Here is a 25187-nt window from a genome sequence, read left to right as displayed (position 1 = left end):
TTTTTTGGTTAACGCAAAAAATGTACTTCATGAAATTTGCAATCCGATAAAAAAATAAACTACAAAAATTACCATTCAAATGAATAGTTTGCGTTTATTATTTATTTTAATGTAGAACTCATAGTGAAAATAAATACGTTTAACGTCGAGTTATTATCGCCGCAATCTTGTTTACATTGGTCACGAAAAGTAGTTCCGTCAACGTCGTCTATCGAGAAAAAAATAACTCTCAGAGTCCCTATCGGAAGCCCGCTCGACCAATCATATTAACATATTGCGTAACATGCAAATCATAAAAGAATGTCAACACAGTTTTGGTCATAATCATTGATAATGGTAATATAAAAAAAATGTTTGAATGTAAACCTTAATGACAATGGTTTTGATGGTTTTGATTAACAAAAAATAAAACAATTAAGGTATCAATTTAAATGACAGACGTTTTTCTACAAATCATATCGTCTTTTAGTCCATAAGGCACGTTTCTGTTTCCCTATACAATGTTTTTATCAAATGTATGACCATAAAGAAAAGCAGAGAACGATATGCTTGCCCTTAATATACAACCGAAATTGCTCGCAAATGTGTGTCATAAAAATAACAACAGAAAATAACAGAACTAAAGCAGAGATTAACGTGTAAGTAGTATTTTGTAATCGTTATTGTTCTGTTGGGAAGTGACTGTGTGATGTTTGAAGTCTTACATGCGTCATATGGCTTTACTGATATTTTAATGTGGTTCATTTCCTGGGATATATGCAATTCCACTGATAGCTATCAGGAAGGGCTTGAATAGATAGAACTAAATAATCAAATCCCACCATGGGATAATATGTAAATATCATATTGTCTTTATTGCCCTTATTGTACAACTAAGTGCTGACGGCGGCAGATATTCGCGATTTCAATAAATCTATCGTTGTCTTAAAACGGGTCACATTAGAGCTTGAAATATTAGAAAAGGTGCTAAAGGTGCAAACTTATAATTAAAACAAAATTTCAAAATAAAAACTTGAAATAAACAAAAGTAACAATTGACTAGAGTTTGAGTTACATTTAATGGTTTCAATGTTGGACAACAACCGAGTAATTGAAGGTTTATTGTCTAGTCAGTGACGTCAAATCCAGTATGTTTGAAAATCAAAGACCTTACCCAAACGTTGAATAGCCGATATTACCTACGATGACCTCAATATAGTTATAACTATGATATAAAAAAAATCTGTGTATGTCAAAGATACGTAAATTTGAAATGTTTTGTTTTTTATCAGTTAAGCAATAGCGGTATCTGCCATGTTTGCATGATGGTCGATAGTCACTGAGCTTTTGATACCTATAGATGATTACAAATTCTTGGAACATACATATTGTTTTGCAATTTCTAACGTGTGCAATTCTAAGTATTGGAACGGTAGGAATACTGAATCCACTGGGTCGCAATGAATGTTGTGCTAGCCTCGGAAGTTGGAGGTTGTTGAATTTTCATTTATACTGCTACCCGTTATGCACGTTGAGTTTAAAAATTAAATCAAATATTAGTAGCTTGGAGCCAGGATAATATTAAAAGGCAGAACTTTAGCATTCAACTCAGCGTGAAGGTCTCATAAAAGCTGAATACATTCATACCATATTGCAATATAACATTAACTTTATTTTCAGCCTGCATATTTATGTAATAGTTGGCACTGTAAATTAAGCGCCCATCTATCTATGTGTAGGTGTCAGGCATTTTGAAATCGTAATTTGTAATAATTTCTAAAAATTTATAACAACAATAAACATATAAGTAAATTGAAGTGACCAATCTGAATGATAATCTTTTTGGGAATCGAAAATAGAAATATTGTCCCTAAGGTCATGTTCTGACCGGCAGTAAAACCCTTGCCAAATGTAAAAAGCTGAATTTTGAGTAAAATTCATGGAAATATTACGTAGTTTGTGCTTGATATGTATATAGTATTCAGAAGAAGATGAACAGTCATGAATAAAACTATCATACTTGCGAAATAGCAGTAAATCGATCAAGTCCCATTTAATTTCACTCGAAAAAGGTTGACCGATTCACCAGAAACACACAATCCCAGCCGGACACTTCACCTATCGTGTTACCCGACATGATAAAATGAGACAACCAACGACCTAAATTGTGCTGAAATAATAAATCAAAAACTAAATATGACAAAAAAAGGGATTACCATTTAGATGGGTCACTTCAACTTACTCGCATGTTTATCGTTGACATGAACTTTTAAAAATTATTTCAATTTACGATCTTGTTTAGACATGTTTTACTTCAAAATATATTGAACTGAAAGGTGCAGCATGCTAACCATTTGCACGCCCCCCTCCAAGAGAGAAAAGCAACTAATATACAAACTTAAAAGGAACACAGAAACATATTTCGTTATCAAAACTACCTCACAACTGAATCATTTATTATAAATAATGTACATAGTGTTGCTCATATATTAAACTGACGTCACGCATTAATCAAAATACCGGCACATGGATATATGAGCGCTTAAGGAACACCGGCAACTATTACATAAATATGCAGGCCGAAAATGATATTGATGTTTCATGTTTATATGGTATGAATGTATTCTGCTTTTACAAGACCAGCACGCTGTGTTGGATGTCAACGTTCTCCTTTTTAACATTATCCTGGCTCAAAGCTTCTAATATTTGATCTTAATCTTAAATTCAACTTGTATAGCGGGAAGCAGTGTTAAATGGATATCAACAACCTCCCACTTTCGAGGCTAGCAAAACGTTCATTGCGACACCATGGATTTAGTATTCCTACCGTACCAATACTTAGAACTGAAATCAATGATTAAACGCAATATATGATTTCCATGCAATCCATAAAAAAAGAAAACAACACGGTAAAAATAACATGCGTCAGAAGTGCTTTTCTGGATTTACCTTCATCAGGAACGCTCAAAAGCCGAATATTTGAAGGCCAATGATTTATAAAAACCGAACTAGTTAATAAAAGGTTTAAGATGATCGCTCAAAATGTACGACCATTGATCTCATCGGCCGACATGATTGCAGATAGTAAGAAGTCGTAAAGCAAAACAACACAATCTGACATCAAATGTGAGGGAATACACGTGTATTAAACCATTGTATTGCTTCACGCACAGTAGAAACTATATACAACTCCCTGCGAGTTTGTCTGTTTTCACTGTTACTCCTAAATGATGGGCACTAGGAAAACCAAATAGTTCCGAATTAATTATCTGAAACGTTAAGCTTATGTTAGAAATCATCACATCTCAGCAATAGTCATGAATGTGTTTTCCAGCAGTTCAAACCAAAGACTTGATTTTTTTAATCGCTGCTTCGTCTGTGCTAAGCTTTATGGCCGATTTGACAACTGAGATTCAGAATAGTCTGTGGGTGTAATGTGACTAAGCGTTCTGTTGTCGGTAATCTGTTGAGACTTGCATGGCGGACATTTTCATGTTTGGCAGTTGAACATTTGAGACAGACAACCTTCATTTTTATCAAAACATGCAAATGTTAATCATGCATGAAGAAAACAGAGAGGCGAAAGATACTAGTTAAGTCAGTTAAACATACTGACAATGTTATTGCAAAAAAGCGAAAAACGAAAACCGCCAAATGACTAACAGTGGCATATGTTCAGTTAAATCATCAATATACATGTACTTCAGGAGTAAGAAGATCTGAATTACATGTCAGCTAGCAATGTATTGAACACCAAATTAATTATGTATATCAATCTACAGTGACATGTATCTACACGGTAGTACCACACAATATTTATTTTAGGAGTTGTAAAATTATGGAGTGAAAACTAATAGTATAAGCATTATCTAAAATGTACCTTATTCTACTCAAGTTAACTACTTTGATGCACTGGAGATATTTTCACTAAACCCTCCTAGTATTTAGAGTAATCAGAGGCAATATCAGTAATTATAATTTAGTGGTTGTCGTTTGTTGCTTTTTGTCATATTTTGCTGTTAATTTTTTTGAATATAAATCAGAGTGTTAGTTTTTCTCGTTTGAATTGGTTAACATATGTCGGTTCTTTTTGTAGCTGACTATCTTGTATTGGTTTTGCTCATTGTTCAAGGCCGTACGATGACCTATAGCTGTAAATTTTATGTCAATTGGTCACTTGTGGATAGTTTTCTCATCGGCACATCATACCACATCTTCCTATTTTTATAGGCAAGCATTCAAAATATATCGAATATAATAAAATCATTATTCGATCTCTTTTTTACAATGCATTTAATTCAAATTAGCAAATCAACAAAAAATATCCAATATTATAAGAGTTGTAACTTTGAAAATTTGTGTCTCGACGAATTTGTCTTCGGACCATCGGATATTGCAAGGGTGTGTTCTAATAAGTATATTCAGACGTGCCGATGTAATGACTCGATATTTCGAGGATGCAAATATATATTAGTGTTCTGGATTTCCCACTTCATTCAGATCTTTTTTTTTTGTAATTCACACATTTATCATCTGCTACAGTGGAAACCAAGAATATGAAAGTGGTAAAACCTTAAGCAGAATGTACACAGAAATTAGAGAATCTAGCCTTCTCAACGTAGAATCATAAACAAACCAGATGTATTTCCCCTTACTTCACATTTGGAAAAAAGAAGGCGTGCAGTAACAAATCGAGATACATGTAACATGTGTAACGGAAGATATATCATTTAATAATATAGAAAACGAATATCAATAAAACACATATGTAAACGATCTCAAGACAACATAAAACGATACAACTAATTAATCAATCGGAATAACGACTAACTTAATTGAGGTAAGGATTAATATCATCAAAATCACGAATTACTTATTCGAGATAACGGAATATTGAAGCGTTTTATTTGTCTGAAAAAATGGAGTGTCCCTCCAGAGCTTCCGTGGTACTGAGGTAACATTTATAAAAATGACAGACTGTTACATAGTAATTTAACATTTTGAAAAATTAACCATACGTTATACGTATTTGGTAAAAACTAAAACAATTAATGAACTGATCTTCATGATATCTGCTATGATTTTTATTCATGTTGCTTATGCCTCGTTCTAAATCTAAAATCGAAATATTGAACTGAAGTTTATCCCGGAACATATGCATTTAACGGTCACTTTTAATGTACAAATGTATAGTGGCATTTAAAAAAAAACTAAGCAAGTAACTATAAATAATTTGAGCACATGCATCTGCTGCTAAAGTCAAACAACTATAAAAACGGGAGATCCAGAACAGGTGAGCTCGACAATCTAATAATCATATGAAACTCGTACGTAAATTCCTGATCGTATTTTTATTTGCAGGACAGGAGTCATCAACTTGTACAAAGGAACCTTCCAAGTATGGGATTTTACCTAGATGTCCGGAGACAAATACAGGGGTTCCTCTTGTGCTAGCTGTATACATGGTGCTAACTAACCTTATGTTAATGAATTTACTTATTGCTATGTTTTCGTGAGTAAATTCAATATCTGATTTATATATGTATATTTTTACAACAAAAAATCAAGACAATGCCATCCACTTTTTCACATTTAGTCACATACGATCAATGACATGTTTAAAGAACTTACTGTCCCTCAACTTGGTCAATTACGACAAATATCTTTTCTCGTTAGTTATTGCCCCTGAAATTAATGATTACCTTAGCAGACTTGTAATATTTAGAAATGTAATTGATATAACATGCTATCAATTACAAATTAATCTAATGTTATCATGGTTATGTGTAATTTAACATATTTTTCAACAAGCAGTTTCAAATATTGAGTTACATTGCATTTTTGCATGGAATCAGGCATGTTTTGCATTATGCTTGGCTTATACAAGGGCTATCGAATACTGAGGAATTTTCTTGAGAAGACACATTATTTAACTTTTTGTTTTTATGATCAGTATTATCAAAGAAACCTAAGCAATTTATATTTCATGTTTTGCTTTCACAATGATACATGTTTTAGTAAACAAATATCGTTTCAGCAATACATTTCAGAAAGTTGAAGATAACTCTGTCTCAATTTGGAAGTTCCATAGATATTCGCTTGTTCACGAGTATTACGAAAGACCGGTTTTCGCACCACCACTGATTATATTAAATCATTTGTATAGGACTATATATTTCGTTTACCATATATGGTGTAAGAAGGACGGCAAACTCGACAATGCTTTCGAGCTGAATATAACAGGTACTATATTCTAATAACTTTAAACTTATACACGTATGCGATGGTACAAACGTGCATATTGTAACTCAAAAGAAAGAAAAATGTGTATAGGAGTACACAATACACTAATTTGTTAAGTGATTACATTTTCAGATACTCCCCCATATACATAGATGTGAGAACTATATTTCAATTGATGTAACATACGGACACAACATTGTTAATGGGTGGATAAACAAGTTGAAATATGTATTTTTCTCCTGTTTACCGTAAACTGATTGCAACTAAATGTAAAATTATCAATGTATGAATTTGTATATACAATGCAAGTGATCTCAAATAGTTAGGGAATAATAAATCGTGTCGCTTCTCAAGATGTATTATTAATTCCCTAAACTGGACTAAATTAGATTATATCCAAAGTTTGATAGGGTAGATATTTGTGCACTAAGTAAGATAAAACCATAGGGTGCCGAGATTAGGATCTTGACAAAATCGTTTAAAAAACAGATCTGCCGATAACATCTAGGGATATAATTCCTAGTTGCGTCTTTAAAACTTGTGTACTGTTGATTTTTGTCATTCTCTATATCAATACCCTGCACAGTTTTCAAAACATTATGCCTCGAGCTAAAAGAAAATAACTGTCGAAATGTGCACCAATTATATATAGTATCGTAATGTTATTAGTACCCTAATGCAAATATCTTCTTGTTTTGACTCTTCTCTGTCCTGAGGAGGCTGCATCATTGACGCTTACCAGCCCCTGCTTTCTCATTTTATTCATACTAAACAACTCATTTATAACGCTAAATCGATATTGTGATATGCTATGTAAATATCTTCCTGTTTGCATTCTTGTTTTTCGTGCTGAACAATTGTATGCTTTCAAAAGGGATAAGTTATAAAGATAAGTATATGTCTTTCATACCTTTTCTTTATGTTTGCTTTATCAAGTGTGGAATTGGTAATGGCTAAAGAAAATAAATAAATCATTTCAAACCAACCAATTCATGTAATTAAATATGCTTTGTCCTACACTGATGGTTAATGTAGCAGGACCATCCAAACAAGGTTGTTAAAATTCAGTCTGAAAACCGTTTATATATGTTTCCTATGGATATAATACTCTAGTAGCACTTGATAAAAAGCATGATTCTATACACAAGTAATACTAGAGAGGGAAATTGTGTCTTTCAAACGTAAATAACATTATGTTATCGGATGAGAAAATGTTGAAAGTTTAAATGTTATTCGACACTTAGTGTTATTACAATATGAGTTATCCTTCAGATTTTGTGTAAATAAAAGTAACATAATAACACTTGATGTTTATTGATCCAGAAGAGGAGTCTAAACAGGTTGCTGAGTCTGAAAGAGAAGCAATGGACGAATGTTTTAAATCACTTGACGACAGGCATGGACGGACAGTACCAAGGTATTATATTTTAAAAGGCGTAACTCTGCGTTAAATGTACAACAATAGAAGGCATCTCGTCAAATTGCAGGATGGTATGAATGTATCAACCAATCAGCTTGGGTAATGCTAATCAAGTTCTATGAAGGATCTTGAACGGCGAAAACGCTAAATATATTACCACGTTATGTAGTCTCTATATATACTAGTAGTCTCCCTTTGAATCGACTTAAGCCACAACAATTGATTTTCTTTGATTTCTTCTGTATACATGAAAAACAAAAGTACTTTATATTCTACAAATTATTTAGTGCAATATCTCTCGTTTGTTTACGATTTCTTTTAAATATGTTTATTATTCGGTAAACAATTAAAATTATGATGCTGAAGAAAACACATGAATTTTCAAAATCCAGAAACATACGAAAGACTAACAGGGACATTATATTTTTCTTTCAAATTTGACGTTTCTCACTTCCAAGTTGAAATCTATCAGTTCCAAGTTGACATTTTATAGTTCTTTGGTGACATGTCTCATTGCAAATTTGACATCTTTTACTTCAATCTTGACATTATAAGTGCAACTTACGATTCAATATGCAACATATTGTTGATACTTATATCACATGTATATTTTAGTGTTACTCATTTTCATAATGTTCTATAACTATTTACAATCTTTACTCTACTTCCGTTGTATGTGTTCTGATTGATATACAAGTTGGAAAAACACAATACATGTATTAGTTGTAATTCAATTAGAACTAGGTTTTAGTAACTTCAAATGCTGTTAAATACGTACACCGTTTTTTTTCCCATGTAAGATGTTTAGTGTGTCTCTGGTCAATAAAATACGATAAGCCTTCTAATGGATTTTCAGTTCGTCCTTATGGTGTACGGTTACTCCACTGTCAAAGCTATGAGAGAGGGCTGATCGCCCGATTTATTGTTACCCCTTAACATAATGTCTTTGCTTTTCCGCAATCAGAAAACATATCGTATTTGATATCTGAAATCATAAGCCAGATATTCAGTGTTTGTTGTTGGTTTGTGTCTGTCATTTCATTTTTTATTTACTGTTTTAGTATATATCAGACCGTCGGTTTACTTGTTCAAATTATTCCAGATGTTTGTATTTCGGGGCATTTTATCTATTGATATACAGTCTGCTTTTTGACCATCTGAAAGTACTATTGTGATAAAACTTGTATACATCCACGTCATGCAGTCCCTTGTAGACAGTTGTCTCATAAGCCATCATACTAAATATGCACATAATCCATGTGGAAGAAAATATCCTACTATTTTGAATATCTCCTGCGTATTGTTGAGTCAATGCATGTAAACTTACAGTTTGTAAATCGCAAGGTTAAGAGACAAATGTTGCTGGTGTTGAATGCTCGTAATCTTACTATTATTTTAAGCTCCTACTTGTTTTATCATGTCACCATTGATGAAATTTAGGCAAATCATAAACATAATTCAATTCCACATACACAATATATCGATACTTTTTTTAATCACTCGATTGTTGTCACTGCTAGTATTCGTCCAGGATGTTATCACTAGCCTAGTAGTCAGTATCTTAGTGTTGATATGAAAGATCCCTGATGCGGATGTTTTGTTTATAAAATGTTTATATCACTCTAAACCAAAGAATTGTCTACTCTAGCCAAAGATAAGCGTATTTAGATTTCATACCTTTTTTGTGGAATTTTGTGTTTTCAATGTACTTTAAATTCGTAATTGTTTTGGCTTACCAACTATTTTTTAGTTCCATTGATTGGATGTCGTGTGTACATGGAACACTCGTCTTATGTACAATTTAATACTTCTGGTGTCGTTTTGATCCTGAGGGCATCATCAGTCAAGTACACAGAAATTTCGAGAACATTTAAAAGATTATTGATACTGTCATATTCTAAACATATACATAGATTAAGGCAGTAGTAGTTTCATATGTACAAACTTCAAAAATTGGTTTGGAAGATACAATTACAGTCACATATAATCAATGTATAAATCTTTCGAAACACTAATGTTGATGCTCTACCCTTAGTCAGATTTGATACAACATATTTGCAGTCTGTTGTTTTTGTTTCTCTTAAATTTCATAATGTAAATGCAGAAATTTTTGCAAGCATTCATGTTGAACAATGGTATAAAAAAAGCGTCATGCATGATTGGGATTTAAAAAAAAAATTGTTCATATAAAAATGATGACAAATTAAAAATCCGACCGTGTTTAATATCGTGGCTAGTTTCTTTTTTGACGAGTCTTTTATATTTATGCCTCTCAATATGTGACAACTTTTCGACGGACATTGTCCATCGGATTACCTCTTGTTAAAAAGGGCTAAAAGAACCTAAAAGTGTCCGCACTAAATTATGAGATTCGTCTTTTTAACCTTAACTATGTTTATATACATATAAAAATTACACATGTAAAATGTATGTTTAACGCTGTTAGTTGTCATCATATATGAGAACGTATTTAGCCGTAGGCAAATATAAATTTCAAAATTTAATAAAAACATATGTAGAGTATTGAAATATAAACAACAGGACAAACTAACAGCAAATGTTGTTATGTTGTAGTTCAATTTTGATTACTCTTTATCGCTATCTTCGCACAATACCAACTTCAAAACGATATAAGGTGAAAGACAGATTGGTTATCAATCCCTATATGACTTTGCGTCTTTGCGAAAACATTCGGAATATAAAAATTTTTAAAAATCATTTACATTAACCGTCTTAATGTAAATACTTAGATAATGTTTAAGAAAGTTCTTGCCATCATTGTCTTCTGTGATAACTGAGATTGCAGTTTTTAAATTTTTGTGTTATTTATCAAGACCATTTTATTACCCGTTTGATGCCCAAAGGTATTGTTATTGGTAGTCTTTGTCAATATTGATAGTCGGAGGCCAATCTTAAATCAGTTAACGCAAAATCCTGGTGTATGGTTTCGTTTATCTTATTGTGTGACATTATCATTGGTAAGCTGCAGTAATATTTTCTTACCTTACCAAAGTATATAATGATGTTTGAAACGTTCACACATGCATGCATGAATAGGTTTGCTCGTTTAAACAATTGAAAAACTGTATCGGTAATTTTCTCTAGGACAAGAAGTTACTATAAAATGCCAGCCGTTTCCACAGATAGGGATTACACACTGAAAGACATTGCTGAACTATACAATCAAGTGAACCAGAAGTTGGATGAAATACTAGAGACTAGAACATGAGGAATTATGTGAAGATATATATCAATAGAAACTTATTCAACCGTAATAAGCTATATTTATATCAGAATCATCTGGTTTATCTTTGAAGTACCATAACAAAATTCGCCGACTTATTCTACAATTTTTAACATATAGTTTAAAAAACCATTTGATAAAATTGTTTAACATTATTGTTATGTTTTCATTGTCGTTTAAAAGAAAGGTACCAAGTAATATTGATGAAAAATCTAGAGAGACTCATTTCCAACAAAAAATGAGATGGACATTTATTTTTGTATGTTTTTTTAAGTTCCATTATCTGTATACTATATACTATAAATATATGGCAGTTTTTCAAGAAGGCGATTTTTCATTAAACATTTGTTTGAATAGAGAGGAGAACACCCTCGAATACGTTCAAGTAAATATATCGTGTATGTACTTTGTTGTTAGACTCCAACATAGTATTTAAATATTATTGTATAAATGGCAATGAGAAACAGTTATAATTTGTATTTGATATTTCAAATAGTTCATTTGTTCAGAGGCTATTGTTTTTCAAATGGTTATATAAGTCAGCAGGAAAAAAATTTGTTGAAGGTAGACTTCTGCAAAACAGGGCAAGTATGATGGTTTTGCTGTTTAATTTTCCTATATTCAAGATTTTTAAGAACCAAATGAAGACTACAAACGAGTACGAATATTTCCATTGTACATTAACGTTTATTTCATCGACCATTGTATAGTCAAATGGAACTCTTTAAGACTATTTTCACTTATTGTCGTATATTTGCGTAGATGTTTTTTTAATCAACCGTTCTTTTTGTTTAATTAATATTCAAGATCGAAAATTCAGGATCGAATAAAACTAACCTTATTGTCTATTCTATCATATATTCTGTCATCATGTGTTAAGCTTATCTACTAAACAACATGTTGTTGTAATTTGTAGGATGTACAATGATATACCTTTAAATTCGATTCTTGGCATTTCATTAATTGTTCGCTAAATTGTACATGTTTTATCTGGACGGTTATGGAGGTTGTATATTTGATCAAAATTGTACGATTAATCCAGTGCATTTTTAAACAGTTGAATGCTGCTGAAACTACACCGAGCAACACATTATTTACCCAATTCTTGATTTGGTTGAATGGTTTTTAGTGGTTGAGTCAGTCATGTACCGATGATTTATTTTGCATACAAAGCTGTATTATTATTATTTTGAGATAATGTAATTGATATGTATGTAGTTCAGTACAAGATACTTTTTGCCTTTACCATACTTTTTGTCTAATAATGCGTTGTTTCTTTAATACGACATTCCTTTCTTATTTTCAGGTAAACTGTTTTATTTTATTGGTAAAATCTGTGTTTTGTTTTATCCGATCCAGAAAATGCAAAGTTGTCTGCGTTTTAATTCGTTGTGAAAGAACAATGAAACACTTTTAAATCAAAACTTACCTTTGAAGTTAACCGTTGTGTGTTTAAGCATTACCTTAACCTGCTTGTTTATATAAGTTTCGTTTAAAATGAAAACAACAGATTTTTTTTTCTAATTTGCCAATTCAACTCTCTCCATGTTTGAAGTAAAAATTTGTTAGGTTTATACGCAAAACTGTTCTGCTAACTATACGATATCTAAACTGGGCATTACTGTTCAGGTAAATTGGTGATTTCAATCATGTAGTAGTTTAATTCATTAATGTTTGTCTTCGTACCAATCAAATATCAAAAAGATAAAAACACTACACCAATAACTTGGTTTTCGTTGAAACTAACACAAGGATTACATTTTAAGTATTTAGTGATAAACAACACATTTGATAACCCTTCATTTGTTGCAAAAACGATGCGAGAGATTCCAAAAGATTAAAGTGATATTCAAACTCATTATTCGAAAACAAACTAAAAATACCATTGAAAAAAAAAAGAAAAAATGACCTAAAGACATAAAGTATACAACATGTACAAAACACAAAATAGAAAACAGACGACTGAGCATCATAAACCCCGTATAACAATTCATGGGTTGATATCAAGCGCTCTGGAAGGTTAAGCAGATCCTGTGCCACAGATGGCACTCGTCGTGTTTCTTATGTAAGTAGACACGAATTGGTAAGTCAAATTCGGTTATTCACATTCGAGGAATAGAGGACGAGATTGTGGTTACAACAATTGGACCATATCCATCGTCATTTGTAAAATAGAACAGTCAAACAACTCGTGAAGGCGTCCTTAATTTTTTTCGAAAAGAGTATTTTAATTTCAACGTCACCACATGGAACTCTTGTTTTAATAGCTTCCTTGCAATATTATTTTTAAACATTTTTTTATATTATTTCACAATCATTTAATACAAAATTTAAGAACTGTCAATGTCTAACGAACTTTTAAAATATCTTGTGTAATTTTATGTAAATCGGCAAACTATTGCTGCTACATGTAGCAAGTTGTTAAAGGTAATCGTACTTCTAGAAGGTACACTGTACAATAGTTCATGGGGATTTACAATGACTTCTTAGATTGTTATGCAGTTCATGCAACGCCTTAACATTGTAAATGTGCTCTTATTTATGATTTTATGTTTTTTGTTATTGAAATAAACATGTATGAGATTAGTCTGTTTTATGATCATTACTTAATCAACACGATCTTTGCTTGTAATACAATGTAACACTTCATTAACTTCATTAAATATTATCTACCATACATCTATCTAGTGTTTCTTCACTTATATACATTTCAGACAATATTCATTTGAAGTCAGTCTTTGCTTCTCGTATATTGAGTAACATAGTATAAGCTTTTAATCAATTTGTGTTTAAGTGATTTTGTAAGGTTTTACGTCAATAATGCATTTGCGGTAATTTGGCTTTCGCCACTTAAAAAATTGATTCAAGGCTCAAAAAGCAAGGTTGTTCAGACTGTTTCTTAAACAATGGATAATGCTTTAAACTGAACATTCATCTATTTAAAGAATGCATAAGTTCATGAATATGTAAACATTAATTGCCTTCAAATATTTAGTTAACTGCCTTTTCAAAAAACTTTATTATATCATTTATTATTCAGCATTGATAAAGTGATATGACAAGTTACGTTTACGAATAGTTTTGATCATGTGTACAATATAAAGATCCTTATATGTTGGTATTGGTCATGACCATGCTGTTATTAGACTATTCGGGCAAAATACAATAATGGGGACATAACAATTGGTGTTTGTTATGTTATCTCTACGGCTAACTCAGACCAGCCTAGTAGTGAGCACTTCTGTGTTGACTTGAATTAGCATTGATATGATCATAACCATTAATTGACAAATTATAAAACTCAGAATTCATCGAAATAATAAGGATTGTTTACCCCAAGAAATAGATTATCTTTACTCTATTTGAAAAAACAAATTAAATTTTGGGTCTTCAGTGGTCTTCAACATCCTACCTTATTTTCCCATTTTCACTGTCTTGTTAAGTCTTTTGAAAAAATTGAAACCTGGTATCTCATTTGTATCTTTGATGATAATATAAAAAGAAGATGTGGTTTGATTGCCAATTAGACAACTCTCCACAAGAGACCAAATGACACAGAAATTAACAACTACAGGTCACCGTACAGCCTTCAACAATGAGCAAAGCCGATACCGCATAGTCAGCTGTAAAAGACCCCGAAACAGCAAATGTAAAACAGTTCAAACGAGAAAACTAACGGCCTAATTTATGTACAAAATAATGAACGAAAAACAAATATGTAATACAGCAACACACGCCAACCACTGAATTACAGGCTCCTGACTTGGGACAGGCACATACAGAATGTGGCAAGGTTAAACTAGTTTGAAGACGCCAACCCTCCCCTAACCTGGGACAGTGGTGTAACAGTACAACATAAGAACAAACTATAAACATCAGTTGAAAAAGGCTCAATTCATCAGATGGATACAAATAGAAATGCATCTAACAAAAACACAGAGTGGACGTGGACGGATTTTATACATCCCAACAACAAAAAGACACATAAAGTACAGATCTGAGAGTACTCGCAGTTACTGATAGCTAGTTCAAAGCCAATAACAACAAATAAAAAAATCATGCATCTAAGACTAAATTATCAACCAGTACAAAACCAATATCCAATGGATTTAGTGTAAAGACAGAGATAAATATGACCCTGTGCAATACCAAGATACAGTTATCGACAGATTGTAGAGCCATGAATGTGCATACGTATATAACAATAATATTTAGTTTGATTTTAATTTACTGATAACAAAACTTAATATTAATTCCAATAAAAACAATATTCAAAGATATAATTACAGTGTTGAATTGGTTATCTTTCACAATAAGTTTGAGTTTATTTACATACCGAAGGAAACTTAGTCCTATAACAAAAGCATGTTTTTAAGATTCTATCTTGATCAGTTTTGTAACACTAGTGAGATAGTAGTGAGAGATAAATTGATAGCAACTTTTGAAAATCAGAGCTAATTTAGCAGTTGACCGTGCAGAATTCTAAAAGTTGTGTGCTTCGTTAAACATTTTTTCAAATCATCAATGGCCCTGAATATAAGATTATTTCCGGGATGTTTCTTAAACATGAATTTCATATAAGAATATTATTAAAATGAAATACAGTTATATACATATTTTGATTGATATAGAATATGCGGTAACACTTTTGAAGGATGTATTATGAAAGAAAATGCAATGTATTACGCTGATAATACAGCACAAAAAAAAAATAACGAAAAAAACTAAAAATGTTTTCGGGTCAACATATGGTGTTGAAAAAAGACATTTGTCCACGCATTGTATCAATATCCAACGCACGAAGTTCTATAAGAATTTTATCACTTCATTATCTTTTTTTTTCTACATGATGAAGAAATACTTTTTTTTTATTGTTGTACGGTGAGGCTCAAAACTGACATTTAACATGTTTAAAGAAAATTTATAGTATAATTTATATACATATGTCTTTCGACGAAAAGATATTCGGATTTAAGAGATACCTTGCACTTATCATCAGGCATATTTTGAGTGTGATATTTCAAAGCTGAAATATAATAAAGCGTTGATTAGTTACATATATAAAGGTGCATGTTTGTTTGTACAAAGCAATACATTATTATTTCAACAACGAGTAATTGATATATCAAAACTGTTTAATAGCTGTACATAGACGTAATTGTCATATGATATTTGGAATTTATCATTATTTAGAAAGGTAATTTTATATACATACCTTCACATTATTGTTGACTGTTTTATATCTTATTTATTTCTTATTTAATTGTATAGTCAATAAAACAGTCATGGATTGTATTCGTTTTTGTTTTCATAAGTCGCATTTTGTGCTTGTCTGTATGAATTCCAGTTCGCTTGAAAAGAATGAAAATTTAGTAAACAACAAATATTATAATATACATGATTTTTTATACAAGTTCGGTAAAATAAAGCACGAACGGCGTAATCTTTCGGAGACCATCACTACTCTCTAAATTGTATGTATCGGTTAGATGTTCAATCCTCATCGATTTGAAATGTCGTTTTTGTATGTGTTTTTCTCTTGGCAGACACCACCAGTTAATCTATTTTCGAAAGTATACGTGTATACGTCTTGAAGACTGAACAATAACTTTTATAAGTAATGATCTGATGTTCAGAGACTTTTCAGTCTTTTCGACTGATGTTAATTTTGTAATAGTCAGATTATCATTTCATTTGCAGTCAATTTTAAACGATTCAGTCTTTTTATAAACAGTCTTTTTATAAACAGTCTAAATAAACACATACAAAAATATAATAATTAGTCTGAAAATAGACCAATTCTGGATTGAGTAAAAGTAACTTCTTTGAACGGTACCAAATTTACAATTTAGAAACAACTCCGTGTTAACGAAATTTTAACGTTTTTGTATTCAGACTTTCCAGATAATGCAAAACAAAAATTGCTTGTTTAAGACTTGAATTATTTTACTTTTAATTTAATAAGTACATTTTGGTTCATTGCGAACACAGCCTTTTTCGACGCTGATAGTTTATCATTACATGTTATCACTACATTTGTGTGTAGCTGATCATAAATGCAAGGAACGCATCATTATAATAACTGTTACATGTTAAGCCTTACGATAAACTTCATAGAAACCAGGTATATTCTGAATTGTCCATGTTGTACCTTTCTATATTCCAAATGTTTACCAATGTTTAAAGTCTTGCAGTGAAAACCACCGTGTTGCTGTCAAGTGCTGGTTAAAATAACCCCTGGTTTTCTGGAAATCTTAAATATTTATACTATGAAGCGCATGAATCCTCAATTTTTAATGCAAAATTAAATCACATTTAAATGATTATGATTTATTTATCCAAGTAACGATCATGTGTTGCTGTTGTATTTAAAAGACCCACTAGTATAATAATTGCAACTTGTTTCCCTGGTTTGTTTTTTTTTTGGGGGGGGGGGGGGGGGGGGGGGTTCTGACTGAAAGTTAGTTTTTATGAATAAATCTCAGAAAGATTTGTCAACTGAAAAGATTGCAGGTTTATTGCTTAAATAAAATCTGAATACAGTTAATAAAAAAAAACATTGAAGTACAGGTTGATAAAGTAATGCACAGTGGTACAAACATATAAATAACATTCAATATTGGACATAAAGGAACTTGCTTCACTTTCCAAATTGAATGAATCATTCATTGATAATGTCAATGGAATGTGGAATGTATTCGATGAAATTTATTTGCATCGTGGAAAAATAAACAGAAAATACATTAACAATATGGCATCAGGAAAAAAGTGATATATAACCTTCTTGTCTTCAATAACTTTTGTCCTTTTGTGAAATGTTTGCATTACAAGACAGCTAGTAGAGACACACTAGTTATATTTGTAAACATTGGTGTATCTGCTGTTCACTTTAATTATAAGTCGTTCAATTGCAATAATCATGATGTGAACTAAAATCGTTCAATAGATAAGATTCATCTTAAGAAAACGATATCTGGTACAATAACAAAAAAGACAACTATCAAACAATTATCAATGGAAAATGATATAACCATTTGCAGGCCAACGTATGGTCGTTAACAATCTGCATAACCTACTTTCGTATAGCTGATTTTAAAAACACCCAGCGGTATCAATATTGTACACCCTGTACACTGTATAAATTTAAGACAACGGCATACATTTTGTAAACCACATAAAACGAACAATAAATTTGGAAAACAGAAACCACGTCGACCAATGAACTACAATCAGGCTCCTGGCTTAGTACAGGTCGAAAACAAATTTGTTGGAATTGAGCATGTTGTTTATTGAATGTTGTGTAAAAGTACGTCGATAATATCATGAATATCAGATGTAATCAAACGCTGCATAAAAAAAAACAAATGCCTTATCGGATTGTTAACAAGTTTCACAAAAAGCAATCAACAGCTAACTGAAATTGCAAATATACATATAGGTTAAAGATTCTGGTTAAAGATGTCATTATTTTTTTTTTTTTTTTTTGCAATATTGTCTTCAACGTCAATATTTAGTATTGAAACTATTTGACTCTATATTTTGATTAGAACAAAAATGTGTATTATACATACTCTTTAATATTCAAATTATAGTAGGTCGTAACAACTTTCTAAATTGTGTCCCGTTGCATGCAACAAATTAAAAGGATATTCGCTCTGCCTGTTTTCTTTCAATTAAAAAAATGTTATTTTATTCCAATTATAGCTAGACACTGAATATTTTTGTGGTGATTTTAGGTAACATTAAAATTCACTCGTCGTCATAGTCAAAAGAAGTAATAAATTCTGCCTGAAATTCTGTCAGTGACTAACAGTTGCTTTCGTCTCAATCTGGAAGTTGCCATAGTTTATCAATAACTGCCAAATCATTAACCCGCCGTGTGGATGAGCGCTGAAAATTATAAAAGGTTATTTCAAACATTTGTTTCTATTGATATGTCATCAAATTACATTTTTCATTTTTACATGTTTTATAAAAACATTTTTATTCATAAAATATGCTCTTTTTAAGAAAATGTTATTTATTTGAAATAGCGAAACATATCACAGAATAAAACTAATTCCCGACAGAAATATTAAGAAAAAATAAATAACTGCATACTGACAGTTTGAATGCCAGAAATGTACAGTGAAGGATTACATACATATAAACTTTATCATGGAACTGACAACTACGCCAGCATTCTGTACGTAAAGACCTCCTCTGATGCCCTCAGATTTCATCATTTGATTTTGTATGTACCATGAATGTTCATTTGCAAAGTTTTAAAAACAAAGGAAATGTTAAAAATAAGTCTGGCATAATTGACAAAATGAAGCAATGAACATGCGCATGTCTACCAAACGAATAGCGATTTTAACCTTTGTGACCTTCTGTGAAGTTGATGGCTGTACTTCAGTTACCATAGTAACGATAGTATATCTAATCATCTGAATAGGACAAGTTCTTGGTTTTGGAATATAATTCAGTTTACAGTTATGCGTTCTTGTACTGTCTTTAGGGGTAAGTCGTTGGTTTGTTTCTCAAAATGCAGATTCTAGGTAAAACCTGATACATGGCCCATTCGTATTTAACGTTTCTTGTTCCACACACTACAGATGTACCTTTTAAACGGATTGTGATATGTTTACTGATAACTGCAGTAATTCCGGTTGACCCGAGATAATGATAACCCTTGGACGTGTCAGTAGAATGGCCATCAACTTTTGTAAAAGGAGTTAAAACGAAATTAGATTAAAAAATGACAAGTAGCATGTTTAAACATATAAATCTAAGCTTAATATTTCAAATCAAATAGCACTGGAAGAATATTTCAATCAGGATATGAAAATGAATACACTTATTGATAAGACTATTAAATCAAAATTAAGCGTTGGGTAATCTGACTGATAGTATCAATGCAATACATTATGGGTTATTGCTAACAACAAATACATAGCCTTTTGTCATACGATTTAGTCTGTTATTTATTGTTGGACGATGTGCATGGGTATTTAAGACAGCTGGTGTATTTGTTCGAATGTGCACTGTTGAACATACTTTTGAGGAACTAATTTAATGTTAATGTCACAACTTAATAAGTAAATGAAAGGATAGTATACATGTTTTTCTGAATAAATGATTGAAAAAAAGGAGATGGAGTATACTTTACATAGACAGCAACAAAACAACACCATAAGATGGGTACATACATGTACATAATTACATATCTACACAATAGAAGAGAGAGAGACACGCGGACGGACGGAAAGACAAACAGACAGGCAGACAGGCAGACCAACAGATATAAAGATATGTTTAGTTGTGAAAGCAAAGATGCATGCATGTTTGAATCAGATGGAAAAAAAGTTGATGAACAAAAAAATGATTGGGATCTTAAAACTAAGATGCTGATGAACTGCTGACGTGGTTAAAAAACAGATTTAAGAATGGAAACGGGGAATGTGACAACAACCCGACCAAAGAGAAAAAAACAGCCGAAGGCCACCAATATTTGTTTCAGCTGATCTTGTGCACTGCCACAAAGAGGAAATGTTATTTAAAAGTTAATTGTCACCACAATGAATGTTGTTTAAACAACATCCCTCAACGCGGAAAGCGATTACACAGCTATTGACATTGTGTTCCCCTAGGACACTTCGGTCCTTGTAAGATTAATTATAACATTGAATATCCCCCAAGAACACTTCGGTCCTTGTAAGATTTATTATAACATTGAATATCTCTTGCATATGGTGATAATTGAATAACCGGGAAGGTAAACACGAAAACAATGTCAAAGGATGTCACCAAAAAGAGAATTTTTTTTTGTAAATTTCACGTACTTTATTTTATAAGCTAACATTAGAAGTCTGATTCGAGATTGTATTGTCCGATTTTCTGCAGGAAAGAAAGACAACTTTAACTTCTTTACCTACAAGTGTGGTGTCTGAGGCGAAATTCGATGACTTGTGCGGGGGTGGATCGATTCTTGTGGCTGCCAGCAGGAGCATTTGCAATTCCAAAATCTTAAATTATGGTGTGTTGTCTGTAGGGCAAATGAAGTCACTGTTTCACATTGAAATAGTAAAACAACAGGCACATCACGAAGTCACAAATCATTATCAATGAAGGACAACTGTCAGGAGAAACACTTGAAAATAAAGTTGTCTGATGTTGTTTTACAAATATGTCGCATAGTAGATTTTGTTATCCTACCTTCCCATGCTAAACTGAAATTCATAGAATTTGAACAAAAATAAAATTTGATTAAATCTTTGGAACATAAATTCAATGCAGAGAAAGAAAAAATAATTAATACTTTAGAATTCTAGTGAAAATTTTGATAATGATAATAAAAATGCAAAGAATAAATCTAGCGTATGTTTGGCCTTGTGTGTTTTATCCAATTTACATTGTTAAAAATGTGATCATTTGTCATGGAACGCATTAGTAGGCTCTGCATTTGGTATTTGATTTCATCACTTCTAGACTCCTAAGGCTAAACTTATATTTAAAGGATATAAGTAAAAATAAAAGCTAATTTAATTTAATGTAGTGCGAGATGCAAAAAGCAAACTTTAAGACTTTAGAATATTAGAGAAATGTTTTGGTAATCATATATATAATACTAAAATGCAATGAATAGATTGATCGTCTGTTTGACCTTGTGAGTTTCGTCCTTTTTACACTGGTTAGAATGTTATTATATGCAATTGGAATAATAAGTAGGTTTTGCATATGAGGTGACAGACTAAAAGGCTATTCAAATTGAAAAGGTAACATGGCACGCATGACATTTATAAAATGTTGTTTTAAATTGTTTTCAGCACTTGCTCGACACCTCTGCTAGTAGATCATCAGTCCCGAGAGTATTATTAGTTCAATAGATAGTACTGCGGTACTGCTATGATTTATTACAAACCTTTCGAAAATTGTCCGTCTATAAATTGTGAAATAATAAAGAAACTAATTTTTAAACTCCCTCAGGAAAAATTGACCCTGAGATGGACTTGACTATTTTTGTATGTTATTTTAGGTCACGTTAATCTTCAACTGTTTCTGTTTTGTTATATCAATAGTTTTCACTGATTCGGCTTTAAGCGTTCCTAATGAAGGTTAATCCAAAAAAAAAAGAGCTCCTGACGCATGAAATGTATAACGTGATCATGGTGATGTTTTCATAGTTAATGAAGTGTTGACACATATTTGAGTTACTGTACACACATATTACTCACGATTGTGATAATGCAATTAATCCTGAGATACCAAAAAACTACGATCATGTCAAACAGTCATGAAAAATGTGAAGTATATACATATTTCCGAATGGGAATTATTGTTCATATCTTTTTCCAAACACACGAATGTTGCAGAACATTTCTTTTATGTTATGGCTATACTTGTTGTCCTATCTGGTTTTATCAGCTCTTATTTTTTTTAAATAAGTTTTGGATTTTCAAATATGTTGGCCTTCAGCATTAATGAAGAGACATACGTTGTCTAAATGCGCATCTGATGCAAAAAAAAATGGTACTGTTAATGTCATTAAGATATACATATGATTGTTCGTACAGACAAAGTTCCAAACCATATTTTGTTCTTAATGTCACTTATTCTTATTACAGAAAGAGACATAACTTTAATAGGAAGTCGTCGAACACTTCGGTAAAAATTGAAAACAACATCCCGCTGAAATAACATACAATTTTGGGGGAAAAAACAACTCGGTTTTTGTTTATCGTTGCGAAGGAGCAGTGGTAACAAGAAAAACAATGTTCTGGGAGATAACGCTAACAAAGAAAAATGGTTTGTGAAATAGGATGCGATTATAAAGCGTTATAACTCTTATAATATACATATACCAACTATCTTATATATAACAAACAAAAAACTATGCAAACATTAAAAGGGACGGAAGAGAAAAAAAAACTTATAATTAAAAGAGATCATAAAGGTCTTTCCAAGGAAAAAGTGGAAAGACCTAATATAATAAACAAAAGAAATTCAGTGAGGTATTCAATCATAAAGGAGAGACTTAAACACATACACATACAGATAACCTGTCAATAGAGTCTAAGGTATGGTATATCAGTGTACTATACATGTCATTACTATAATGATGCATATATCCACTTTACTTTGAATTTTATGAACTTGACGTAATACTTTCTTTGTAATTGACTAACACGATCAGTTAGATTTTAAACGTGCTGGCTTGTAACACCAATAGTGTCAAACTAATCAGACATAATAGTTTTACTAAGTTAATGCAGGCTCAATGACAAAAGAGTCGTAACAACAATTGTCATTGGTTTGATCAAGCATTATTAAGTTCTGCATTCAATCAGAACATGATTTGATGGGACCAGCAGTACGGTTTCCAGAAGCGTATGCTACGATGGCGTATGATTGATTCCGTAACTTGTTTTTTATAAAAATAAAAGCAGCAAACACATCGGTAGGATTCATTTCTTACATAATGCCATAAACTAGATAGTAAACAGATTTGCTATGATACGCTGTATCAGTATACACATCGTGTTTAAAGAAAAATAATATCTAAAATACCAAGCTTATAATATGGTATGCCAGATGTTTTGTTTCTTTTACACGAGACTCACCATGGGCTCTCTAATCTCCAAACCACAAAACAAACTAAATACCATAAGACATAATAAAAAATCCATAGTAATCATATATCTTTAAGTTTACCTGAGAGACGTTCTTGATATGCTTCATTTATTCATTAGTTATTCACTATTGTATATTTTGAATATGGACACTGCTGTACATCCATTGTGCACATCTTATTAAAATGAATTTCTTTGGCTTCCTTTTCTGCGTTACAATGTAACTATAGAAAATAGATCAAATCTCCTCAAATAAACAATATTATTCTACTAGTAATTGATACACAACCGGTGCTACCAGTGCGATCCACAAACATTATACATTTTACACATGTTAACTATGTTGAATTGACCACGTGCTAAAGATCGGTGTTACGTTTATAAAGTTTATTTTTTTGTATATTTCTGTTGGTTGGTCCTTAGCTCAATCGTGATAATTTTTTAAATCAAAGTGACAATATCAGATTGCAATGTTTGATCATGTAGAAGCTAATACGAATATTCTAATAATGGATTTAAAACATACTTCGTGAGAAATGTTACATACTAAACAATGTATATCCTACATTGATGATATGTGTAATTTACTCTGATTTTCATTTTATTATAATTCCGCTGCGATTGTAACATAATTTTAACAGGTCGACTATACATTTACAGGTTTTTAACGTTGACATGCCTTTATGGTTTCGAAACTTATATGTGAATAATACAGTGTAATCGTGTGATCTATCTATGCATAACGGTTAGTTCAAATAACGTACAAATTGGATAAAATCATATTCAAAGTTCCTCTCCGTCAAGTTATACATGTTATAAGCGACAGCTTTGTTTTACCTCTTCCTGGTTTGTAAAATTTCTTACTATTTGAAATTATCAATTTTATTTCTGTCATATCATTATACTTCCAATTCTTTAAGTGCGTTTTGAGGCTGATTCATTCAAAAATAAACGACACACTTCTCACGTAACTTTAAAGGTATAAAGAGATCACATGACTTTGTGAATGAATATGCTACTGTGAAGGGTAAGTTTGTTTATTTGGAGCATAATAATGACGGTATAAATTGAAATAAAACTATGCTATAATTTAAACATATTAAACGAAAAGTTCATTTCAATTGTTTGTACTTGGATGCAATATATTAGTGACAATTATTTGTTGTTAAATTGTAATATAATTTCATTCTTATTTGATCATAACATATTTATTCCATATACCAAATCTGTTATCTTTATAATTTATATTATTTACATGAATAATAAGAAGGTCAGAACCTTCTCATTTAGTTTATATGTAAATACATGCAAAAATGATCGTAAAGTTGATTCGTTTGTGCCAAAATGTAATATGTTTTGCAACTGATACTTTTACGAATATACAATTGTTTTATCTGTGATATAAAATCAGTCATTTAAAACCTGGGTCATTTGTCCTTAAGTCCTGTTTTAGTAAGATAGCAAACAATCCCCATACCTTTCCGAAGGTTAGATATTATGACTATGTTTGTCAAAACAATCAATAAACTGCATGATTTAAACTTGGCTTTTTTTATTTTAAAGATATTTTCTTTTGTTTCAAATTTGAAATACAACTACGAACACAGTTTTATTTCTCAATTATGTTCACTGTACTGCAATATGAAAACTAACTAAGATTATATGTATTTTTTTTCCATGTTAATGCAAT

At 31.5% G+C, this 25187-nt stretch overlaps 1 protein-coding gene and 1 long non-coding RNA gene across 8 annotated transcripts in view; one reads left to right on the top strand and one right to left on the bottom strand.

The window, feature by feature from the left end:
• The window catches only part of LOC127718254 (transient receptor potential cation channel subfamily M member 3-like), a 135572-nt gene that overhangs the window by 59100 nt on the left and 51285 nt on the right, over positions 1–25187 (top strand). For 3 of the 7 annotated variants that reach the window (XM_052224251.1, XM_052224249.1, XM_052224252.1), the window contains 4 exons: positions 5341–5491; positions 6017–6222; positions 7546–7639; positions 10748–13563. The exons of 3 other annotated variants lie outside the window; for them this stretch is intronic. In XM_052224251.1, the coding sequence (XP_052080211.1) occupies positions 5341–5491; positions 6017–6222; positions 7546–7639; positions 10748–10871 (575 nt within the window). In that variant the 3' untranslated portion in view covers positions 10872–13563. Of the gene's footprint in view, positions 1–5340; positions 5492–6016; positions 6223–7545; positions 7640–10747; positions 13564–25187 lie in introns of those variants that run through there. One more of the 7 variants, XM_052224253.1, reaches the window with a different exon arrangement.
• LOC127718274 (uncharacterized) lies at positions 18444–23852 on the bottom strand. Its single transcript, XR_007989687.1, has 2 exons — positions 23580–23852; positions 18444–18776 (listed from the first exon to the last, which is right to left on the bottom strand). It is a non-coding gene; the product is annotated as an uncharacterized LOC127718274 (long non-coding RNA).

Source organism: Mytilus californianus, unplaced genomic scaffold (genome assembly GCF_021869535.1).
Source record: "Mytilus californianus isolate M0D057914Y unplaced genomic scaffold, xbMytCali1.0.p SCAF_10, whole genome shotgun sequence".
Lineage (NCBI taxonomy): Eukaryota > Metazoa > Mollusca > Bivalvia > Mytilida > Mytilidae > Mytilus > Mytilus californianus.
The sequence above is the reverse complement of the archived record's forward strand: the minus strand, read 5'-3'. Positions and strand labels throughout refer to the sequence as shown.